The following is a 25,336-nucleotide window of genomic DNA, read 5'->3' on the forward strand; positions in this document are numbered from 1 at the left end:
AAAACAGGCATCTGTGTACATACCTATGTATACAGATTAACATCAAACGCATTTTAGTGCTCCTGATAAACACTACTGCATGTCTGTTCACAACCTCGTAAACATGGCAATTAGGTTCTGGCCAATAAAATACAAATCTTTATGGGGCTGGCAAATTTTAAAAAGTTATTTTTGTTTTCAAATGGTGCTATATAAAAGTTTAACACTAGTTTGCCCTGATGTACAGTCACTTTACTTTATTATTAACGTGCCTATATCCAAAAGAGGTTCACAGGCATGTGAACTACACATACTGATGATGGGCTAGATTGGGTGAGGTGGTTCACACAGGGAGGTGGCAGAAGGTTAAAATAGGCTAGTGCTTAATGATGAAGCTGGAAGAGTGATATAATATGAGAGTGGTCATACAAATGGTGAAAGTTTATTTTGTTTAATGACACCGCTAGAGCAGGTCGATTTATTATTAATCATCGGCTATTAGATGTCAAGCATTTGTTAATTTGTGACTTGTAGTACGTCTACCCACTATATTTGTTTCATTAACAGCAAAGAATCGTTTATATTCACTTTACCGCAGACAGCCTTTGATATTATATACTAGTTGTGGTACACTGGTTGGGATGAGAAAAAGCCGAAACAGAGATTGAGATGATTTGATGCTATGATGCAAGCACTTCACATGAGTGCTCTACCAGCAGCTACAGCTTGTGAGATATAACTAAAAGTGAGATATTATGACTAAGTGAGATACTACATATATAACTCAACAAAGGAAGGAAATATTTTATTTAACGACACACTCAACACATTTTATTTACGGTTATATGGCGTCAGACATATGGTTAAGGACCACACAGATATTGAGAGAGGAAACCTGCTGTCGCCACTCTATGGGCTACTCTTTTCGATTAGCAGCAAGGGATCTTTTATATGCACCATCCCACAGATATAGTAGTACATACCACGGCCTTTGATATGCCAGTCGTGGTGCACTGTCTGGAACGAGAAATAGCCCAATGGGACAGGGATCGATCCCAAACCGACCGTGCATTGAGCAGGCGCTTTACCACCGGGCTACGTCCTGCCCATGACTCAACAAGTCCCCTGACTGATATGACTAGAAGTGAGATTAGACAACTCAAAACGCAGTATTATGATTCAAAGTAAAATATTATAACTCAAAATCAGATATGACTCGCTAAAATAGACTCAAGGTGAGCTATTACGACTCAAAATGAGACATAATGACCTGACATGAAGTTTTAGAATCCATGGTGCTATGTCGTGACCCAGCCTGACCAGACCTGAAAGGCCCGTCAAGATTAATTACCCCGACAACATATCAATACAATAATTCCAAGGTGAACTTAGCTTTTATTCACACCATAACAACATTAAAGTCAGACAGCCCAGCCAGGTTAATACACACTTCACTGTACATTGTATAGCCATGTTTATACTGACTTCCAGCACTTGTGAAATAAGTACACCACACACAAATGAAGGAGCTCTCTACTTGTAAAACATAAACGGAACAAATATATCAGCAGTTATTTCAAAGCTAGTAAAATCATTTAACAGTCACAATACTGGTGTTGGGAATTTCCGGAGCACCCCCCCCCCCCCCCCCCCCATACCCTATATGTTGACTGTGGTTGCATTCAATTCCATAACGTCATACCCAAACATTTCTTTCTGGCAGAAACACTGATTGGCTATTGGGTGTCAGAAGAAATACCAAAATAATAATTCCCACCTAACAGGAAAATTCTATTTAAAAATATAGTTATTACCTGTACTCAGTATTTAAAAATAGTTATTACCAGTTTTCAGTATTTAAAAATAGTTATTACCAGTTTTCAGTATTTAAAAATAGTTATTACCAGTTTTTAGTATTTATAAATAGTTATTATTGGTACTCAATATTTAAAACTAAAGTAAAGTAAAATTTGTTTTATTTAACGATGCCACTATAGCACATTGATTTTTTTTTATCTTATATTCGGCTATTGGACGTCAAACATATGGTCATTCTGACACTGTTTTTTAGAGGAAACCTGTCACCACATAGGCTACTCTTTTTACGACAGGCAGCAAGGGATCTTTTATTTGCACTTCCCACAGGCAGGATAGCACAAACCATGGCCTTTGTTGAACCAGCTATGGATTACTGGTCGGTGCAAGTGGTTTACACCTACCCATTGAGCCTTGCGGAGCACTCACTCAGGGTTTGGAGTCGGTATCTGGATTTAAAATTCCATGCCTCAACTGGGATCCGAACCCAGTACCTACCAGCCTGTAGACCGATGGCTTAACCACGACGCCACCGAGGCCGGTGTATTTAAAACTATTTAATACTGGTACTAAAAACATTTATTACTGGTACTAAACATATTTATTAGACAGAATTAAAAACTATTTATCATACATTTAAAAATATTTACTGCACTATATTTTAAAATATTGACTGTTTTAAAAAATTTTACTAACTATTTAAAAATATTTATCACTATATATCTTAAAAATATTCACCACACAATATTTTTCACACTATATTTAAAATATTTATCACAAAGTATTTAAAAATGTTTGTCACAATTTTAAAAACATTTGGTACAGAGTATTTCAAAGATATATAATCATCAGACAGTTATGAATTGTTGAATAATTTAGCACCTGTCTAGGTGACTGGTACAGGTAAACATAAAAACCCAGTGTAATGGAATATTCATGTAAACAGAGAATCGATCTCTCACAGTTTACCTTTCCTGTCGGGGTGTGCAATCAATACACAGGTCAAACATACTCAGTAGGTCACACCTGAATACCTGTATTAATAAATCATCAACTCACCTAATTAAACCACACCACAGGTTAAGTACACTCTCTCTTATATATTATGCTGAATATATGATGCAGTTTGTAAAAATAAAATTTAATAATGAAATAATGAATGTATGTAATGTAAAATAATAATGGAAATGAACTGATAAACATGTGTTATTTAAAGTTTTCCTACATTCAATGAAAGGAAAGGAAAGGAATATTTGTTTAATGACACATTTTTTAACTATGGCTATTCAGGCACAGAGGAAGCAAGTAGACATGGCGGGGGGGGGGGGGGGGGGGGGGGGACTGAGATCGAGGACGCAAAGTGCCTGACTTTCAAGGGAGTTTCTACCAATGATAAAATTTACTACCAATAATAGTTTTTATTCAGAATTATTGGGGAGGATAAACCCCCCCATCCCAGCCCCATCCCAGACCCCTCCCACTCCACCAAGTCTGCTATTTGTTGTCTAATAAATGGTTATTTTATCACTATCTAGAGTGAGTTAAGAGTGGAAAAGAAAGGAATAGAGTTTTTATGTATGTTCAATGACGTTCAAAGTTGCCAATAGGAATTCACATATATATTTTATATCTTTTAAAGTAATTAACACAAAATAGTCCATTTAAAAATATAAATAAATAATGCAAATAATATCTTTACTTTCTGTTTGCAAATGATATTGTAAAATTTACAAATATTCTGAAATTCGTAAAATATGTTTGTAGTAATAAGTAATCCCATTTTCACTCAAATAAATGCAAAAATAATATCATTTATTTATTTATTTATTTATATTAAAGGCAGAATCAAATCCTTTGACCTGTACAGTTACATAACATTTTCACTCAAATAAAGAAAGAAAGAAAGACATGTTTTATTTAACGATGCACTCAACACATTTTATTTATGGTTATATGGCATCAGCCATATATGGTCAAGGACCACGCATATAAATGCAAAAATAATATCATTTATTTATTTATTTATTTTAAAGGCAGAATCAAATCCTTTGGCCTGTACAGTTACATAACATGATATAGGTGTTTAATTTTTTGTACTTTGGTTGGGTTAATTTTTCACAAAGACAGTCACATATACATGGTTGTAATATATCAGAGACACGATTGTGCCAACGCATTGTCAGTGAAGAAGAACTACCTGCAAGTGATCTGCTTTGATGTGTTCTTTAGTAGCAAATTTTTTTTGTAGAAATTAAGGCCTACAAATATAACACATGCAATGTTACTAACCTGAGCGGGATCAAAATCAGTCGGTAATTACCTGAAATGTTTGGGTCAGAAGATCGAACCCCCTCAGTGGATTGACTGAACTTTTTTTCCTGTCCCAACCAGTGCCCCAGAACTGGTATATTAATTAAAGTCTGTGATGTGTGCTGTTCTGTCTGTTGGAAAGTGCATATAAGAATACCTTTCTGGTAATAGAAAAAAATGTAATTGGTTTCCTCTGATGATTATGAATCAAAATTACCAAATGTTTGAAATCCAATAAATTAATGTCCTCTAGTGGTGTCTTTAAACAAAACATGCTTTATTTAATGTTACTAACCTTTGTGTCTAGCACTGTCATGATTTTCTCTTTTGCCAAGCATACATCTTCTGGGTAACCCACTAGCTTGATATGAGGATCTGAAAACAAGCACATTAATACACATTAAACACAGAGATATATTGCATGAGTGAGTGTGTAATACAACAGATATGAAACAACTGGTCATTTGTTTTACACAATTCTCAATTGGTTTCATGCTTTGTACATCACATTACATGTCAGTGTGATAATTTATTTAGTACTTTAGCATAGATGCGTGTGAAAATATGGGGGGGGGGGGGGGGGGGGGGGGGGGGGAAGAGAGATACTTTCAGTTTAACAGTAAAAGACAAAATACTTAACAGGATAGAGGGCACGTTGACCTGTTAAGCTTTTGACTTCAAGATGTAGTCTGAGACACTACTTCTTTTAAAAAAATTATTTATATGTTAATACTAAGTAAGCATACAAGTTACAACTCTGTAGATCTACATAATGAAAGACATTATTAATTTAAAATAGTAATTTGTAAGATCTGTTACAAAAATACATTATTAATTTATGACAGTAATTTACATGTATGATACCAAGTGTACCCCCCCCCCCCCCCGCAACATCTATGAAGTCTGCTATCAGGAGCAGACAACTCAACATTAGTAAGTGAAGGGGTCTCATTCACAGAGAAGTGTTACAGTGTTACACATGGTATCCACATGTAGAACATATTTAATCACCACACTCCAGGGAGTCAGCAATATGCATGTACATCATAGATCAAATGATATAGCACATTGACCTCATCACTGAAATAAACTTGTTTTGATCTTAGCATTCCATAATTAATTCAAGATGATCAAAATACCAAACAAGTCAGTCCAGACCAAGGCATATTTCCCTACAAACAAAACAGAGCAAACTGATGAACCGAGTATTTTGATTATTGCACCTCCATGCATTGCTGAATCTACACTTTTGTGTGGAAACATGGAAATTGTGACATAGTTTCTAAGTGTACACCACAAGCAGTCTTGTAAAGGAGTGCACATCCTTTCAGGTAAGGCTAAACAAAATTAAGGCTTTTAACTCTGGTGAATTCTTAGCTGTTTTGGCAGAAGGGATGTAGCCCAGTGGTAAAGCACTTGCCTGATGTGTCGTTTGTCAAGGATGGATCCCTGTTGGTCGGCCCATTGGGATATGTTTTGCTTCAGCCAGTGCTTATCAAATGGTAAAACAAAGGCTGTTTTATGTACTATCCTGTCCATGAGATGGTATATATAAACAATCCATTGCGGCCAATCGAAAAGAATAGCCCATGGAATACCGAAAGTGGGTTTCCTCTCTAATTATCTCTGTGGTAATTTCTTTCTTTCTTAGCTGTTTTGAGTTACTCATTTAAATACTAATTAGGTACTAGTAATGTTTCCCACATTTAAGGTGTTTATATACTTTTTTCTACTGGGGGATGGGGTTTCTGCCAGAAGGTAAAGCGGGTATGGCGCCATGCCCAAATTTGTTTGCATTTTTTTTTTAAAGTTAACCTTTTGACAAAATTAATTACTCTTATCATTAATGTATGATTTTCTTATCCCAAGCCCTAAACTTAATCCATTTTCTTTCTGGGGAAGGCCCACCATACCCCCTGTTAACTTAGCTGCATTCAATTCCATAGCACTTTTCAAAAAAAATTATCTCTGGCAGAAACACTGTAGGGTATAAGTCAAAAGCCTGACAATTCTGAAGTGGAGGAGGCACACTGAATCTGAGAAATATTTTACTTTGTGAAGACAATTTTAAACTGAACACACTCAGCCTTATACTAAGAACTGTTATCTACATGGAGCAATGTATAACCATCATGTGCAATATTCTTCAGAACCCTTCTGTTGATAAATTAAAGTGAAACATCTGTCATCAGATATGTAATCAAACCGAGCCTCTGCCACAAGGTGTAGCATACAAGATCAAAGATGTGCAGTGTGTACACACCTGTACACACCTGATGTGGTGGCTTAATGAACCAGAATTCCTCAAGTAGAAACTGCAAGTGATTGCAGGTGAAACAGATACTTATATACACACTTACAGCCTACATACAGAGTGGTGCACCACAGTTGTGTTATATCAAATGTCAGGTATGCATGGTTGTTTTGGACAGATATCACAAAACATTGCAGTTAAAATAAAAAAGAATAAAAAATGCATACTGATTATTAGGTAACTATTACTCAGCTAGTTTTAGAGAAGAAATCAGGATGGAGTTCAGCCTGACAGAGCAGAAAAACATCCGCTAGACTGGTTTATGCGCTTCACGGTAAACCAAATGGTCAATCAAAAAGTTTGCAAATGTTAGTGAAATGTTTGCTGGCTGAACTTGGAGCTACTAATAAAACAATCAGATCACTAATAAGACAATCAAACCACTAATAAGACAACCGGATTGCTAATAAGACAATCAGATTGCTAATAAGACAATCAGATCGCTAATAAGACAATCAGAACTAATAAGACAATCAGATCACTTATAAAACAATCAGATCACTAATAAGACAACCAGATTGCTAATAAACAATCAGATGATTTACAAGACAATCAGATCTCTAATAAAACAATCAGATTGTTAATAAGACAATCAGATCACCAATAAGACAATCAAATCACTAATAAGACAATCAGATCATTTATAAGTCAATCAGATCACTGATAAAACAATCATATCACTAATAAGACAATCATATCACTAATAAGACAATCAGATCATTTATCAGTCAATCATATCACTAATAAGACAATCAGATCGCTGATAAAGCAATCAGATCATTTATCAGACGGTCAGATCACTTACTCTCTATTATAAGCAGTACAGGGATATGAACCCATACCAGTAGCTATTTGTCTAAAACCTGCTGACAACAGTCACTGCATCATCAAAGGCCAATCTATGAACTGTGCTGTTAATAATCTATGAACTGTGTTGTTAATAAAGAGCCTCATATCAAGATCTACAAATCACAGATGCCTTTCATTAGAAATAAATGTCATACGTAAATTGCTTGCCAATAACCAGTCAGTGTTGTAAGACGTCCAGATGAGGGCAAGGTTATGACATCATCAACGAACCACTGGCATCGTAATTACTTGCAATTGAAAGAAAAAACTGCAACAAATTATCTCATTTCTGGCTTGGTGCTTGGCCCAGGAAGCCAGCAGTTGATAGCAACAGAGGTGCTTTTGTATACAAACTCTGCCAGCCCACCAAAGACACAGAGCAGATGGGATCTCCACAGACATCTTGTTTTATCAGCAGTAGGAAGAACAGCCAAACAGATAATTAGTGACAGCGTGAGGGCAGAATAAATCTCTTCTTTGACTGCTAGTAGTGGTGTAGGGGTAAACCGAGCTATAGTAAGACTGCTTTGTACCGAGATGGAGCATGGCTAGCTGTCCTCCTACCGGGACTCCCACGAGCATAAACCTTCCTAATGAAAACAGTTTAACAAAATATTCTAATGAATATAGTTGAAGGGATGATTTTGGGTTTAAAAGCAACCATTTTACTGTGACAAATTTGTGGATGCCAAACTGTCATACTTTAAACAAATTACAGTGCTTATTTTGTGAAGATATCAAGACAAGACAAGACAAGACATTTATTACGTATAATCATTCCACATATACCGGTATATGGATCCATCATAAAGACCGTTTCACTGTCACATTATAAGCTAGTTAAATGCTGAATCATTTTAATGTTAACAACACCACTAGAGCACATTAATTTAATAATCATTGGCTATTGGATATTAAACATTTGGTAATTTAGTCTTAGAGAGAATATCACGCTCAATTTGTCTATTAGTAGCAAAGGGTCTTTCATATGCACGATCCCACACAGGATAGCACATACCACTGCCTTTGATATACCAGATGTGGTGCACTGACTAGAACAAGAAATAGCCCAATGGGCTGAATCATTTTAAAGTAATGAAAAAATACATTCTTCAGTTAGGCTTTATCGTATAAGAAAGCTAATAAAAAATATTATTTTTACTGTATATACAATCTCTGTCAAATGTCTACCGATTTCAATTAGACTTCTTCAAGACATTATCATTTGAAGAAATGTTAAAAATCATTGGTATGGTACAGACATCTGAAAACTGCCTGAACAATGACTGCATTCACCCATTGCATGTACAAGGCTAGTCTTACGTAACACATTTTTCATCCACTCGTTAAATTTATACCAGAAGCAATTGTGCCACTAAGTTAGCCCCAAAAAGGAAATAATAATATTTAAAAATTTTGTTTTTGTAAATCACACATCATAATCAATAAAATAAAGAACTATTTGGACTTTCGAAAAACTTATTAATTACAGAAGTCAGTAATAACAATAAACTAAAATTAATTTTAAAAAAAATCCAAATACAGTAATAAAAATAAACACAACATATAAATTTTGATTTATTGAAACAGAAGTATTTGATCTACATCACCATGAATAACACAAATTGGAAATGTGTAACACGTACATAATTATTTAAAACAAGGGTTACTGGATGGGAAATGTGTAACACTTACATAATTATTTAAAACAAGGGTTACCGGATGGGAAATGTGTAACACGTACATAATTATTTAAAACAAGGGTTACCGGATGGGAAATGTGTAACATGTACATAATTATTTAAAACAAGGGTTACCGGATGGGAAATGTGTAACACATACATAATTATTTAAAACAAGGGTTACTGGATGAGAAATGTGTAACACATACATAATTATTTAAAACAAGGGTTACTGGATGGGAAATGTGTAACATGTACATAATTATTTAAAACAAGGGTTACTGGATGAGAAATGTGTAACACATACATAATTATTTAAAACAAGGGTTACTGGATGGTGAATATGAGGAACAGTGGAGCAATCAAGTACAGACAGAGTCAGTTCCTGATAAGAGTGTTTATTTAATGACACAATAGGGCCCTTGTGCAAGAGAGCTGCTGTGTGCAGTAAACTGAAATATTTTACAATCTCACTGGGCCAGAGGTAGAGTTCACACCGTAGGTCAAACATAACTCATAAACAAACATTCTGCATCTAGCTGCTGATAACTGGCACACAAACTCTAACTCAAATCATGGCAATCAGCTAGGGACTATTCAAGAATCCATCATACTGAGGGGTGGGGGTGGAGGGTGGGGGAAACAGCATAATTATTTGTTTTTATTCCTGCTGGGTCTGTTGAAGTTTTTCTCTGCTTACATCAGTAAATAAAATTTTAATTTGTGGGTTGTTGGTGTATAAGACCCAGCCACATGTTACCAATACTGTTACCCCCCCCCCCCCCCCCAGCTCCACCCAAATCCCAAGCAGTGTCCTATGATGAACATGGTATATTATCATTATGTCACTATCAGTATAGCGAAAATATGTAGCACATTTCTAAGATTTACCATTATATATTCAGGGGTGGGTTGTAGGTCAGTAGTAAAGCACTAGTGTGATGTGCAGTCGATCTTGGGTCTATTCCCATAGGTGGGCCCATTGGAGTATTTCTAGTTCTAACCAGTGCTCCACAACTGATGTAATGCTTCAGTATGTACTATCCAGGATAATCCTGGATGTGGGATGATAGATATAAAACATCATTTGCTGCTTATTGAATAGTGGGTTTATCCACCATTATCTGTAACCTTAAATAAAAATGTGTTGAGTGCATTATTAAACACATCTTTTTTTATTTTTTTTTATTTTAGTTTACACATTGCACCATGTGGAGCCTCACTTAATTTTTTTTATAAAATCTGCATCCAAGCAGCCACTGAGATTCCTGTTTTGTGCATTTCACATGCTCTATCTCTGACTGCACCATCCCTAGACCGTAACTCTTGTAATTAACACCACTCCTGTTAATTAGTCAACAAACTGACATAAAACCCCAAGATATAACTCATAACTGAGATATATATGTACAGGATGATCGGAGGCGACTGAAAACCCAGAAGACCAATTTATCACAGAGTCCTGGCTAAGACATAACAACATGCCGATTGTGGAGATAATATTTCTTTCATGGACTTTTCAACACTACCACTCAGGTCCTGAACTTGGAACAGGATCCTCTTTGCTATGAAATCTCTTTGAGGAGTGGCTATATACATGTACCTGCTCTTGTACACAGCTCCTAATGCATGGAGCACCGGGTCACTGGCTTGATCAGCTTCCTACATTCAGTTAAAGGGGCGGGATATAGTTCTGTCAGTAGAGCGCTCAGCTGAGGTGCTTGCATCACAGGATTGAATCACCTTATTGGACCCATTCTTTGATCGACATCTCCCTACCCCCCACTCCCACTGTCTCAACCAGTGCCCCATGACTGGTATATTTAAGGCTGAGTCTATGTGCTGTCCTGTGTAGTCGTTCTAGGATCGATCCTGTTGGTGGGCCCACTGAGCTATTTTTTGTTCCAGCCAGTACCCCTCAACTGATATATAAAAGGCTGTGGTATGTGCTATCCTGTCTGTGGGAAAGTACATATTAAGGATCCCTTGCTATTAATGGAAAAATTAAGCAGGTGTCCTCTAAGACTGAGTAAAAATGTTCCAAATGTTCGACATGTATTCAACAACCGATCATTAAAAAAGTCAATGTGCTCTAGTGTTGTTGTTTAACATTTGACAAACTTTACCTTTTCCTAATTGGTTATCTCACATCCTAACCAGCAATCGACAGCTGTGCTGTCCTGTTTGTCTGTGGGGAAATGCATATAAAAGAACAGGTGTTCACATTTATGCTGACGTGTCAATAAGAAATATTCCTTTCCTTTAAATAATTACAGTTAATGTTTGTTTTCTTTAACGACACCACTGGAGTTAATAATTAAATTTCTGTTGCATTCATTACAATATAAGGCCATTCTATGAACATGAAAATAACATCGTCAGGCAACGTCATATCTGATGACGTCCCTTTATATTTGTAATTGTACTTTGTACTTTGTCTTATTGAGCATTATTATTCATATGGTTCAACATAACCGAGTTAATAATAATCATACGAAGCACACGTGTAATAACAAGTGTAATGATGTAATTTTGGGAAGCAACATCATAACATGACGTTGTTTCTCCAGTCTTAGCATTTGAAATATGACGTCATTTTGTAGTCTCCTTCCAGTTGTGGCCGATACATTTTGAGTTGGGTCTTGTTATTCATAAAGAAAACAACAATAATAATATGGATAATAAAGAAATTATTACACTCGTGTGTGAGCCGTAGTGATTTTTATGAAACTCGTGTCAAGATTCATGTATTACCCTCGCTCTGGCTCGGGAAATACAAAAATCCTGACACTTGTTTCGTAAAATTAGTACGACACACAAGCACATGTAATAATCTCTATTTATTGTGTAAAACCAAAAAAATAATTTAAATAAAATAGGAACTTTTAGTATTGTTATTAGTAAATATGTTTTAAATGTAATTCTAAGGATTATCTGTATTTTATTTTTGCATTTTCTTTGTTCAACCAGTGCCTGTTAGTTTCAATATTTTTAATTAAGGGTCATTTGTTATTTCTTTACATTCATCAGGGTAGGAACCAAAAACATCATCCGCAAACTTAATGAAGTGTTGAGGAGTTATTAAAATAATTCATTTAATGCTTTTACTAAGCCAAGATGTATGTACCAAGTCCTTCACAAAAAAAATATGGAACATAATATATTGCATATTTTTCAATGAAACACTTGGTACATATGTCTTGACTTAGTAAAAATAGATTTTTAAAAATATTTAATATATTGCTTCTTTTTTTTAATGACATACTGGGTACACACGTGTTGGCTTAGTGAAAAGATTAAGAGAATATTAAAAAATATAATATATTACATATTTTTTAATGAAGTACTTGGTACACATGTTTTGACTTAGTAAAAAGATTAAGGGAATTATATGAATAACCCCAAAACACTTCATTCAATTATATATATATATATATATATATATATATATATATATATATATATATATATATATATATATATATATATATATATATATATATATATATATATATATATATAAAGGCTGTATAAACTATTAAGGAATTTCTCTATCTAAAGAGTGAGATAACCTCAAGTTCTTGTTAGAGTGGTATTGTGGGTAATTAAGTTCCACGAATTCCAATGCAAGCAAGCTCTCACATATCTGAAAGTAACATGAGAGAGGTCTTTTTTAGAGGTCTTTAAAAAAAATACACTCTAGGTTCAAGAAGACTGTGGGTCTCAATGCACCAAAAATATATATCTTTATTATGTCCATGTATGTAATCAGTGTTAAGGTTGTTGAGGAACGCAAGCAATTACAAGACATTTTTAAATGCAATTTTACTCTGATCTAAACCATGCCCGAAGTAAAATAGCTGTTTCTGTACTTTCCGTGAGTGGAGCAAGTGAAAATGTTAAATTGGTGTTGACCTTTCTGTGTAGGGTCATGTGTAGGATAGGGGTTATTTCGTACATGGGTGCAGGTTGAGGAGAAAGATGTGCATCTTAGACCTTAAAATGGAACAAAATTACATGGTCCTGATCATTTAGGAAGTTCCTTCAAACTCAAAATGTGCAGTGTGAACACTAAACAAATATGCTACTGAAGCAATAAACAGGACAGGACATACCACAGCTTTCAATATACCAGTCGTTAGGCACTGGTTGCGAATGGAAAAACCCCAATCAAAGAATGGGTCCACTGACATGATTTGATCTTTCGACCCAAGCATCTCAGGTGAGTGCTCTACAGACATTCAACAAACACCTGAAGCAGAGATGTGTGTTAGTATTAGAACCATCACCTCAAATAATAGAGCATTTCAGTAGAGGAATTGCTGCAGATTAATCCCATGCCATCAGCCCTTAATGGGCAGATAACGATAAATTATCCTTAGCATTCCTCGGGTGATTATCACCACTCTCACTGGCTTGGTTTTGAAAGACTTCACAGTCATCATAATCTGCTAAGACAGGTCAAATGAGACCAGCTTCACAGCTAGCTGACAAATCTATACACAAAGAAACACACAATTCTGATATATTCTAAACATTGCATGCTAATTTATTGATTCCAATGAAAAATGTTGGGGTTTTTGTTTGTTTATTTCTTGTTATCTTTTGGGGTTTTTTTGGGAGGGATGTTCGAGTTTTTATGAGGGGAGGGGGTTGGTTAGTATATTATATATTACATCTACCAGTAAAGGATTTAAATGATGTTTAAGGGTTGGGTTTTGGGGTTGTTGTTTGTTTTACTTAGTTTGTTAGAGCACACTCACTAATTAATCAATGGCTACTGGATGTCAAACATTTGGTAACTGTGATGTAGTCTTCAAAACTCACTACATTTTTCAATTAACAGCAAGGGATCTTTTGTGTGCACTTTTCCACAGACACCAGTGCTAGTTTAGTTTTTTAAATAATATGCTGAGTACTGTGTTTGATTGTCAATAAGGATGCTATTTTAATTATGTTTTCCTGAGAAATATTTATAGTGCTTGGATTTTTTATTTTTGTTTTCCAGTAGTTAAATAATGATTTCTGTTTTCCTGTAAGCAGCTTACTGGTTTGGTTTGGTATTGTATGTAAGTTTTGACTTTTTGATATTTATTTTTAACAAATATTTATAGGGTATTACTAAATTATACAAATGTAAAGAAACAAAAATATGTGAAAAAGTTTAATTTTTGTCAAGTGCCCATTTTAAATTTTAAAACTAATCAAAAACCAGTCGTAATTTATCAATTTAATACTTCAACAATATGGTCAATCAATTTTGAAGCAAATGCTAAAAATGTAAAACAAAAATCAGCAAAGAAGAAACCATGAATACCATCTATAAAGTGTAAAGTTAAATCAATAATATAGATGTACATATAAGTTCAATAACAAGACAGTGGTAAAGAAATCAAACAGAGAAAACAACTTATTGATCCAAGTATTGGTTTGAGTCTGTCACAATGGCTGCTGGCAAGCAGTCCACATGATATGACTGTTTGATAGGTGTGAACAATAGGTAGGTATATTGACAGACGATCAAATTGAAGGACAACTACCTGCCAAGGGAAGTTCACTATCTAAGCTACACTTGTTAGTCAGTCGTAAAATCACTGTATGATCATCATGCCAGCTACCAATAAACACACTGGGCATATGCAATATATTGGAGAAATGGCAGTTGTAAACAATGAATGAGTGTGGCTAAGTGGAAATAAATGTATGTATGAGTGTTAAAAAGGCAAACAATTTAGGAACAGTGAAACGTGGGGAAGGGGAAGACAAAAAAGAGAGAAACAGACAGAGACAGAGAGAGAGAGAGAGAGAGAGAGAGAGAGAGAGAGAGAGAAAGAGAGAGAAAGAGATATATTACACCCACCCTCATCTCATGTTGATTTCTTTTAACCTTTCTAGTTAATGAGTAAAAACCAACTTGAAAGTAATGCGAGTAATATTAAGTCTTGTTGGTAACATATCCCATTTAGTATTTGAATGATTAACAACTCCATGCAATGTGCATTTAAAGTTTTCTAGCTGACTTTTTTTGGTAGGAGTAACCTGTTTGGTGGCAGCATGATTCCTGTCAAAATAACCATGTCAGACACTAAATAATCAGAGTTTAAAAATGAGTTGAGGTGTCGGTATGCATATATTGTTTTTCTTTTCATAACCATGGAGCACAGTTTGAGAAAAGAAAACAATCATTAGGCAATACTTTTTCCAACTACTGAATCCTTTTTTTATGTGTATATACAGTGAAACCTGTATCTAACAGCCATTCAAGGCACCTACAAAATATCCTTTAAGTACAGGTGTCCTTAATACAGAAATAAAAAATATAAAAATCTCTTGCAGATTTTATTGCAGAGCCCTATATATGCAGGTGGTGGTTGTTATACAGTGTCCATTACAAAAATGTTTGACTGTACAAAGTTTGTACATAGAAAAACATATCACTTTTCAGAGCAAGCTGGAATTATCAAGAAGATAAACAGCACAAATCTTTTGTCCCAATGAAGGAGAAATATCTCAAGATAGATCTATTTATCAGGTTGTCTTGGTGCCCAGACAAAGAACCATAAGAAGCACTATCAAATGTAAATCTTTAACGTGGCACGGAAGAAAAATATACACAAAATTTCAAAGTTCACAGACTAAGTTCACAGAGTAAAATAGACAAATAATGTACGTACATAAAAAAAATCCCAAAGAATCTGTTTAAAAAAAAAAATCCAGTAATGTTTTTAAATTAATATGTTAAATATGTAGGTATCTAACATATAATTGTGTTATGTTTGGTTTAGAATATTAGAAGACTATTGTAACGTTAAAATGCTATCAATAATACTAAAATGACTTATTTTCTTTCAGACCCACCATCACCTCTCAGTAATAAAACAACCCAACAGAAACACACAAAAAACTGATGTTTGGCACCAATATATATATATTTAATTCTAAATATTTCAGAAGAAAGGCATAAACAGCTGAGAGAATCTTAACTTTCAAAACTGATTTTGTAAGAACTGTGACAGCAGTACTCTATTATTTAAAGTGGTTTACAGACATGTAGTTTGTATACATAAATGTCAGAAATAAAAGTGTTTTATAAAATCAAATAACAGCTGGGAATTATAATAAGAATAATAAACTTGAAAGCAGTTATTATCAAGTACACGTATATATCTCATGCAATATTAAATCTCTCACGCAATAATAAATGTGTATTTGTCGCCAGATAAAACTAGAAAATAACTAGTAACTTGTTATCTGGTGATATACATGTACATGTTGGTTGGGATTTGGTTGGAATTTCATTATCAACAATTGTGATAGGTTTGAACCAACCAGTCAACTCTGGATTATATTTTACAATTAGTTAGAATACATATGTGTATGTGTATGTGTATGTGTATGTGTATGTGTATGTGTATATGTATATGTAACTTAGGAAAGATCTGAATTATACACCTATCAGTTGTTGTGTTTCCCAGCATGAATCTCAACATTTCCCTATTTTTGCCTTTTATACATTTTCAATAACTGTTTTTCTTCACAAATGCATGAAAACAAACCCATATGCCAGTAAATTTCCCATATATTTCATCTTAAAAAACCCAACAAAAAAACACCAAAAGAAACCGCACACCACTTTCCACAGCTAACTACTGCAGATGTCATTAATAATCATCACATGCCAGAACTCAACCAATAAATTCTTTATTATAGGCACCTAGTAAATACAGTGTGAACTCCTAAGTTTCAAATCGATTCATCCTGGGGGACAACGTGACCGCGAACCTCTACATATTATTTCAACCTCTGTAAATAGACAAATGCATGTTATCAGTCTAAGCTCTGATACTTACTAATGTAAAAAAAACCTACTCACCCTTTTTTGACTTTGCACCTATTTTTAACTTGGTTGGCCAGGTGATTTGAGTATTTGTTTCATCCATGATCTAAAATGGAAGACAACAAGAAAAAAAATGGACACCAAAAAACAATGATGCTAAAAAGATTGAATAGTAAAAAAAAAGAGGGACATTGAGAAGGCAAAGAGATTTCAAATAAGAAAGGCAGCATTGAAAATGTCATTTCTTTTAACTCGTAAAAATAAGTAGTTTGATAAGATTATTTGGCATCTTCATGAAAATCATGTTTTATGTAAACTGCACGTACAATTATGACCAGAAGACTATTCATGTAGAAAACTACATGTACGTAGAGAATAATGGTTTAATGATGTAAGATATGACTTTATCCTGTGAAGGTAAGAATGGGAAATTCTGCAAGGCTTGCCTAACAAAATTTCCCATTTGGCCTGAACAGGATAAAGCCGATATCCTACGTCATTAACTAGTTATTACCGTTATCCTGCAGTCCATAAAAAGTAAGGGGAAAAGCTACTATTTCTGTTATTACAGCTACATTGTACAATTACCTAGATCTCAAATGAGCAAGTTTGTAATGTAGCTATGCATGTGATGTCAAAAACATAACGTCAAAAGGGATAATCTGCTAGATTAGCCTACATTTATGACTTTGCTTTGGTCATCAAAATCGGGCAATAGAAGCAGTGGTTGCAGGATAAAGATATTATATAGTGTATAAAAAATATAAATTAATGTCTCAACTACTACTCTGGGTTTTTTTTACACCCTATCAATTTGGTAGGCCAAAATTCATATTATACAATTTATTCATAGGTACTGTGTAGTATCTCTTCTAGGCTTCATAGATACTGTGTAGTATCTCTTCTAGGCTTCATAGATACTGTGTAGTATCTCTTCTAGGCTTCATAGATCAGTGCTAGCTTTGGCATTCTCCAAATTCACCAATTGTGAATTTGATTTTCATTTGGCAAAAGATTTTCATGTAATGATTGATATTTTGTTGAAAACAATGGTGGGTTTCTGAAATGTTTGGAATTTAATAGGTAATAGGTAACATTTAGTAAATATTTTAAACATTGGCCTCAAAAATATCTTGCAGATGACTAACTAACTCTTAAGAACTTAAACTGAATGTAGACTACGAACCCTTTGAAAGAAGTCTTCAGCCCCTTCGTCATCTTCGTTATCTGGAGCTGGAAATAGAATCAGACTAATTAAAGTAATTTATCACATGCTTTAAGTTCAGGGTTCGAATTTTTGAATTTGTTACCTTTGACAATTTTGCAATGATTTTGCCATGGGCAAAATGCTCACCTATGACAATTTTGAGCCTGATTACATCAATTTTAAACCAGTAACTTTTGTCATAAATTAAAACAAAATATTTATGCATCCAAAGACAAAACACTGCCATCAGTAAAGATTCCAACTACCGGTATGACAACTGCTTGACCAGTGCCCTGAATTTATATACCTGCATAGTTCAACAGTATATAATTAAATTTTCTTTGCGGCAATCCGATTGGTCCAGAGATGCTTACTTTTTTTCCGTTCATATCTTGATGAACAGAAACAAATTAAGCCGCGCCTACTACCCCCCCCCCCCCCCCCACACACACACACTGACTCACACTACTTTTGTGCCGGGTTATTCAGGCAACCATATTTAGATATTTTGAAGAAAAAACATGAAAGTTACAAAAGCAATACCAAAAATGTAGACGATAAATTAATGGAAAATGCTATAGCAGAGTAGACACGTAGATCTATATGCATTGATTTAAAACAAAACAAAAAACAACCCAACCCCTCTTCGCTAATCATGACATGAGATTCTATCAGTGGCCAAAGAAATTGTGTTGGAAACTTCATGCCTGTAACTTACTTGTAAGCGATTTTCTACAGCTGTTGGCTAAATGAAACAGTTCCACCGACAGCATAAATGTTAGACACGTTTCCTTCATTCACTTTCATAAAATAAGAACTAAACAGGAATAGGACAATTCCTTCCAATATAACTAAATGATCCATAAAAATGCATAGCAGCTAGAGGAAATGACGTCATTTACAAAAAATCACCTGATTCAAATAATAGTGAATGAACGTTTGCATTCTTACACGACATAAGTATCAATGAAGTTTACACAAACAATACTACAGGCATATTTAAAGCTAAACAAAATAAATTCAGTTATGTATTGTTAAAGTATGCATATAAATTTAATTATAAGATTTGACCGCAATTATTTTTTGGTTCATGCAAGTATGAACCGAAAAAACAATGTGTACACTTTTGTATGACCCACTACGCAGGATCATACAGTGTACAAATTGTTTTTTCGGTTCATACTTGCATAAACCAAAATATAATTGTGGTCAATTCTTAAATGAACAAAACATTTAAAGAAACATGTATGTACATCATATGGAGATTCAAATACAAGGTGAAATTTTGGCAGTGAAGAAAATGGTCAGCATGACCTTTTTAAATAAGCATTATTAGAGTACTGTTAAACCAATACATATCCCCTACTGGTGCTCGACATATTTTTGCATCTCCTAAGTTCATAAAATCAGAACTCTGTGAAAATAGGTAAAACGCTAAGAAAGTCAAACTTGACCTTTAACATTACATTAAAAGCTATACACATAATTTTAGCTCAATATCTTGAGGCATTTTGAAGAAAGAAAAAATGGCATCTTCTAAGTTCAAGAGCCATAACGCTGTCAAAAATGTGTAAATCAACATTAAAGTCAAATCTGATCTGTAACAGTACATGATAAAGCTATATACCAAATGTCAGCTCAGTATTTTGAGGCACTGTGAAAAAAATCCGGAAAACTATATGTGGGAAAGATGGGCACAACAGACAGATGGACGGAGATAAAACCTATAGGATTTCACTCAGCAATGAAATAACAAAACATGAATGAATGAATGAATGAATGAATGAATGCATGAATGCATGAATTAAGTAGATCACGTTTTCATCATGGTAAAACAAAAACCATTTAGGGACGTTTTAAACGTTTTATTAACCTACAGATAAGATAAAGATAAGATAAAATTTATTGCATTTAAACATTCCACAACAGAGTGCACAAAATAACATTAGAAAGTTGCAATATCAACAAACAATTAATTACTATATTTTTACATACATATATACATATACACGTATGTCACTACTACAGTCTATTCATTATATTGGAAAACCAACTTGCAAATAACACCTCTGTTGGCTGGGTCCTGATTTTTCATAATAAAAATAAACTGCTCTTTGGGTGTCATATTTAAAAATGAAGGGTTGTAGTTGGAGATAAAATGAAATAACTTTGACCGCTGATACTTATATTTCTTACATTGTACAATGTGATGAAATTCATCTTCAGTGATGTTGCATTCATCACAGAGACGCTGGTCAAGAGGAGTATATGGTTTTGTATGCCTGCCAGTTCCAATTTTCAAGTTATGGTCACTAAGACGGAGTTTAGAGAAACATGTAACCACTGAAAGCAGCGAGCAAGGCAAACATGGACTCAGAAATTACTACAGGTTTCTTCTCCCATTAGTTACACTGCAGAGCTCCAAATTGCATTGCAAAACACACCCAAGTTGGGTTTGGGTCAGTGTTTAGTGAGTCTGGAGGTGTCAATATATAGCACATGTTCTATGTCATCTGCTGCCATGGGCCTAATTCACAAAGATCTCTTAGGCTCTGTTAGACAACAGAGCATCCTCTTTGCAAGTCTTTTAGCATTGCACTGCGAGATCGAGATTGCACAGGTGCGAGAGTTTAGTAAATTAGGCCCATGATCTGTAGTTTACATTCGATTCAAGTGTGCTTCTTGTTCAACTACTCCCAGCTGATTTCGTGATGCGACTAGACCTGTCTACGTGCGCTCTCGAGTTACCCCCCACCTGGGGGGCTTGATAGCAAGCTTTGGGGCTCTGTTGGAATTCCTGGTTACTTACACCGGGGCACAGGCGACCGTGTCTTTGGTGTACAGTGACCCGGCTCCAACGAAGAGGAATGGAAGGAGTGGAAGAGGAAGGAGGAAGAAGAAACAAGTGCCAGGGGCGGCTCAGAGGGGATCAAAGCTGGCAATTGAGTGGTGGTCCCGGCTGCGTCGCTGTCCCCACAGACTTCTCCGAAGAGGACATGAGCGCCCGAGTCCCCAGATAACACCTACTTGCAGTTAGATATCGCGGTGGGCCAAGCTCTGCGGGCCGTTCCACCGACCTCCACTCCAAGGGTGCCGATTCTGGTGAAGTCGGCGCCAGGACCTGTTGCTGTTGCTGCTGTGGCGAAGAGGAAGGCCACATCACTGACCACCCAGTCACCCAAGACCAAGCCGCCGCAGCCGACGATCACCCACCCCCCGAGGAGGACAACTGGCTCTTAGCCGTCAGCGGGTTACGCAAACAGCTACACCCATACATGCAGGGGGACACAGCCGATCCGATGACGTTGAAGGGAGGACATCTCAACGCCAACTGGAGACCACTGGGGGACAGCAGCCAGTTCGAACTGCGCAACAAGGTGTTCAGCGGAATACACGGAGTAGTTGTGACGCACAGGAGGGACCAGACCTACATGTACAGACAAGCCATCCTGTTCCCGAAGATTGATAACATCTCTTCACAGGATGATCAGAGTGGTCTGCGGCCCCGACTACTCCACTTTAGTTCGAACTCTACGCCAGCGCCAACATCTGCTGCTGACACTCAGCGAGTCTCCAACATCACCAACGAAGTAGCCAACCTTACATAGGACAGGTAACCCTCCTTTTTTGGGCTTAGTTGGACTTTAAATTTTTTGGCCGCAGCTCAGAATTCTTGTTTATTTTTTTCTAAACAGTCCAACGCACTTTATTTTGGCGCCCGTTCAGTTTGACTCTGTGATAAGTTTGACAGTTTTGTTTTAATTTAGTAGATGTTTTGCTGCCTAACAAGAAAACATTTAAATACTGCTCGACTCATTATCCGCGGTTGGTCCTGTAGGGCACCCAATAATGTACAGGGGTGTCATTAAACATTAATTTATTTGAATATCTGCTGATTAAATAATGTGCAGGAGTGTCATTAAACATTAATTTATTTGAATATCTGCTGATTAAACGATGTGCTGGGGTGTCATTAAATATTAATTTATTTGAATATCTGCTGATTAAACAATGTGCTGGGGTGTCCTTAAACATTTTCTTCCTTTCTTTAATATCTGCTGATTAAACAATGTGCTGGGGTGCTGTTAAAACCATTCCTTTCCTCCATTTAATAGTTCCTGATTATATGATGTGCTGGGGTGCTAGTAAACAAACATTCTTATGAGTTCCACGCCCAATGTGTGTTATGTAAGAGAACTTCCTGTGAAATGGACTCATGTTTATAAACAAAACAAAGCGACAACAATGAAATGTGGATTGAAGAATTTGTCATAAAATCTTTACAGTTGGAATGAGTGCTTCAGAGAAGTGAGATATAAAATGCAGGTGTCTGGATTCCAGATAACATTGCGTGTTGATTGGTAACACATGAACAAAGTCTGTTCTCCATGCTACATGAGTTAAACAAGCAGTGCAAAAGTCACCCAAACCTAGACTAAGTCTTAAATTCATGTTTTATACAGACCATTTCACTTTACATGTCACTGAAACCCACTTTCTAAATTAATTTTTTATGCAGGTCATTTCAGTTTACATGTCACTGAAACTCACTTTTTAAATTGATTTTTTATTGCGGTCATTTCAGTTTACACAACACTAAATCCTTGTCAAAGAACTTGTCATGCATGTTTTTACTATAAATATTTCAATTTACAAGTTCCTGAAAACCAGACAGTTTAATTCAATGTTTACACTAAGGTTTTATTTCAATTATACAAATCAAAACTTTAAAAAATCCACTTTTTCCTTTACTAAGATTTTTCCAGTCTTATTTATTGATTTAAAACACAAAATGTTTCCGTGAATGTTTATGAAACATTACCCCAGTCCATTCTTTAATCAGATATTATATTATTTTCCGAGTCTTAACAAGACAATGTGACACTTGGTATCATGTTTCCCAAAGTGTTGAAGTTAAAGCATCTTTGACTAGTGACATCACCAGAGCACATTGATTAATTAATAATCGCTATTGGATGTCAAACATTTGGACTTCAGTGGAAACCTGCTACATTTGTCCATTGGCAGCAAAGGATCTTTTATATGCACCTTTTAAAAGACAGGAAAGCACATACCATGACCTTTGACATACTAGACTCTGAGTGTTGGATGGAGTGGTAAAAACTACAAACAAGACTTAGTTTATTATCCAAGGCCGATTGATGTGGTAATTTAAAGTTACATTCTCTGGTTACCATATTATAACATCATGTACAAATATGAAATACAAGCTCAAATGCACTTTTAAAAAACTCGTGTATGTTCGCTATGAACGGAGATCTTCAAACGTATACGCTTGATTCGTCGCCTGTGCCGCCATAGCTCGGCAAAGCACAAACGACAGCCTGTTGTCAGTTTCAGTTAACACGTGCGTTTGTCGATTTCAAATTGTAGGGTTCGTCTCAAAAAATTAAAAGAGAAATCTTGCACTGTACAAAGAACGTTCAATTGAGGATACGGTACTAGAGTCTTTCGTAAAAACCGGTTTGATCTTGACAACATATTATCAACAATCGTACCTTTCTATTTCAGAATTAATATTTTATAAAGTGTTAGTAGAACTTTCAAAGTTTAGTTTGTATACTAGTAACACATTAATCATGTATATATTTTTTTAAATAAAATATACTAAAGTAGACAATGAACGTTTTCACTTCTTAATTTTACGTGTTAAAATCGACAAATTCTAATAAATATTCTTTTGTTTGGAAAGGGTAAAGTTAGGGTGTGTGTGTGTGTGTGTGTGTTTAATGACATCAAAGTTAGAGCATACTCATTTAATAATCATCCGACGCCATACAACCGTAAATAAAATATGTTGAGTGCGTCATTAAATAAAACATATCCTATCCTTCCCTCCATCTGCTGTTGGATGTCTAACATTTGGTAATTTTGACATATAATCTTAGAGAGGAATCGGGTGTATGTGCGGGGAGGGTATTGGAGGTCGAAACCCTTACTTGCCCAAGCTTAAAAAAAATTGAAATGTATTTTCTGGGGGAGCATGGCCCCATATAAACTTCGCTCAACACAGTCTATAACCCCAACCCCGCTGAAATCCCTGAACACGTGCCTTGGAAACTCGCTACGTTTTTTGTTTAGCTAGGGATTGTTTATATGTACCATCTCACAGACAGGATATCACATACCCGATGATAGGGATCGATCCTAGACTGACCGCACATTTCCAAAAAAATACCTTTTTAGGTCTAAGTAATGAATAAAAATAACATATAGTCTTGAAAAATGTTACGTAAATCGAACACAGTACCCTCTTCCTCTACCCCTAGAGCGTTACGTAATTAGTAACACCCCCTTACATGTAATGGTATGCCAACAGCTGGCCACTTAAAATTTCAAGGCAAATCCCCCACCCACTGACCCCTGGAAAGGCGTTGTACCATACCTCTATGGATATAAATATGTTTTGGAGATATGAGACGACCCCTCAATCAAGACAGTTAAATTTGTTCAAAAATTGCGAAATCTCACGTGGTCTCTTGTTGGGGAATTCACACGTGTGATAAGCCAATGAAAACCGAGATCGGTAGGAGCCTGTCAAAAGTGTCCCACTTTCAAAATACTGGCTTTGTTTTTGACCTGGATAAGCCAGTGTAGTGAAACCAATGCGGAGTGTGGCATCATATATGCACCAAACATAATTGGATTTTCTGTTCTATATGCTTAAATAATAAAAATATTCCGGATACTGCTGCTTTAAATTGTACCTGTTGTCAGTATGTGAACATAAATGATTATTTGCAAACAAGTATAACTGATTAATAGTCAATCTGTGATCTCTGATTATTGATATGCAAACCAGTAGTGATAACCAGAAATGCTGCTTAATACAACATATCAACTGCTTTATTGGTGGTGGTTTAATACAGGTGGTCACTTCAGTGAGTTTGTAATTTAACTACAATAATACTTTAACATTTACCTTTTGTAAGTCAGGTCTAAGAATTACCCCCTACCGTACATGTATTTTAATTGAAATCTCTACTTTACCCATTCACAAAAAACATGGACCTATACCAATCAAAAGCCTTATGGCTCGAAATTCATTCTGTGGAGGAAGAAGCAATCTTGGCTTCTCAAATTTTAACTAAGAAGTAAATGTTCGAAATTGAGAAGCGGCTCTAGAAAGAAGTTTAAAAATTAGACAACTTGTTAAGACATTGTTTGGGTTTTTCAACAACAGTGTGAATCAAACACAGATAAAAGTTTATGATTTATATTATCACTCCTCAAAAACTGTGGAATTAGATGGATATATCTAGAATACTGTAAAAAAAATAAGATGGAAAACAAAAACTGGTATGTGTTTTCCTGTCTGTGAG

General features: G+C 35.4%; 1 protein-coding gene across 1 annotated transcript in view; it reads right to left on the bottom strand.

Moving 5' to 3' along the window:
* The window catches only part of LOC121380174 (protein bicaudal C homolog 1-B-like), a 99,440-nt gene that overhangs the window by 57,105 nt on the left and 16,999 nt on the right, over nucleotides 1–25,336 (bottom strand). Inside the window, exons 2-4 of the mRNA XM_041508976.1 lie at nucleotides 17,973–18,019; nucleotides 16,823–16,892; nucleotides 4,400–4,479 (exon numbers count right to left, since the gene is read on the bottom strand). Coding sequence (XP_041364910.1) covers nucleotides 4,400–4,479; nucleotides 16,823–16,892; nucleotides 17,973–18,019 — 197 coding nt within the window. The remainder of the gene's footprint in view (nucleotides 1–4,399; nucleotides 4,480–16,822; nucleotides 16,893–17,972; nucleotides 18,020–25,336) is intronic.

This window comes from Gigantopelta aegis, chromosome 8, assembly GCF_016097555.1.
Source record: "Gigantopelta aegis isolate Gae_Host chromosome 8, Gae_host_genome, whole genome shotgun sequence".
Classification (NCBI taxonomy): Eukaryota; Metazoa; Mollusca; class Gastropoda; order Neomphalida; family Peltospiridae; genus Gigantopelta; species Gigantopelta aegis.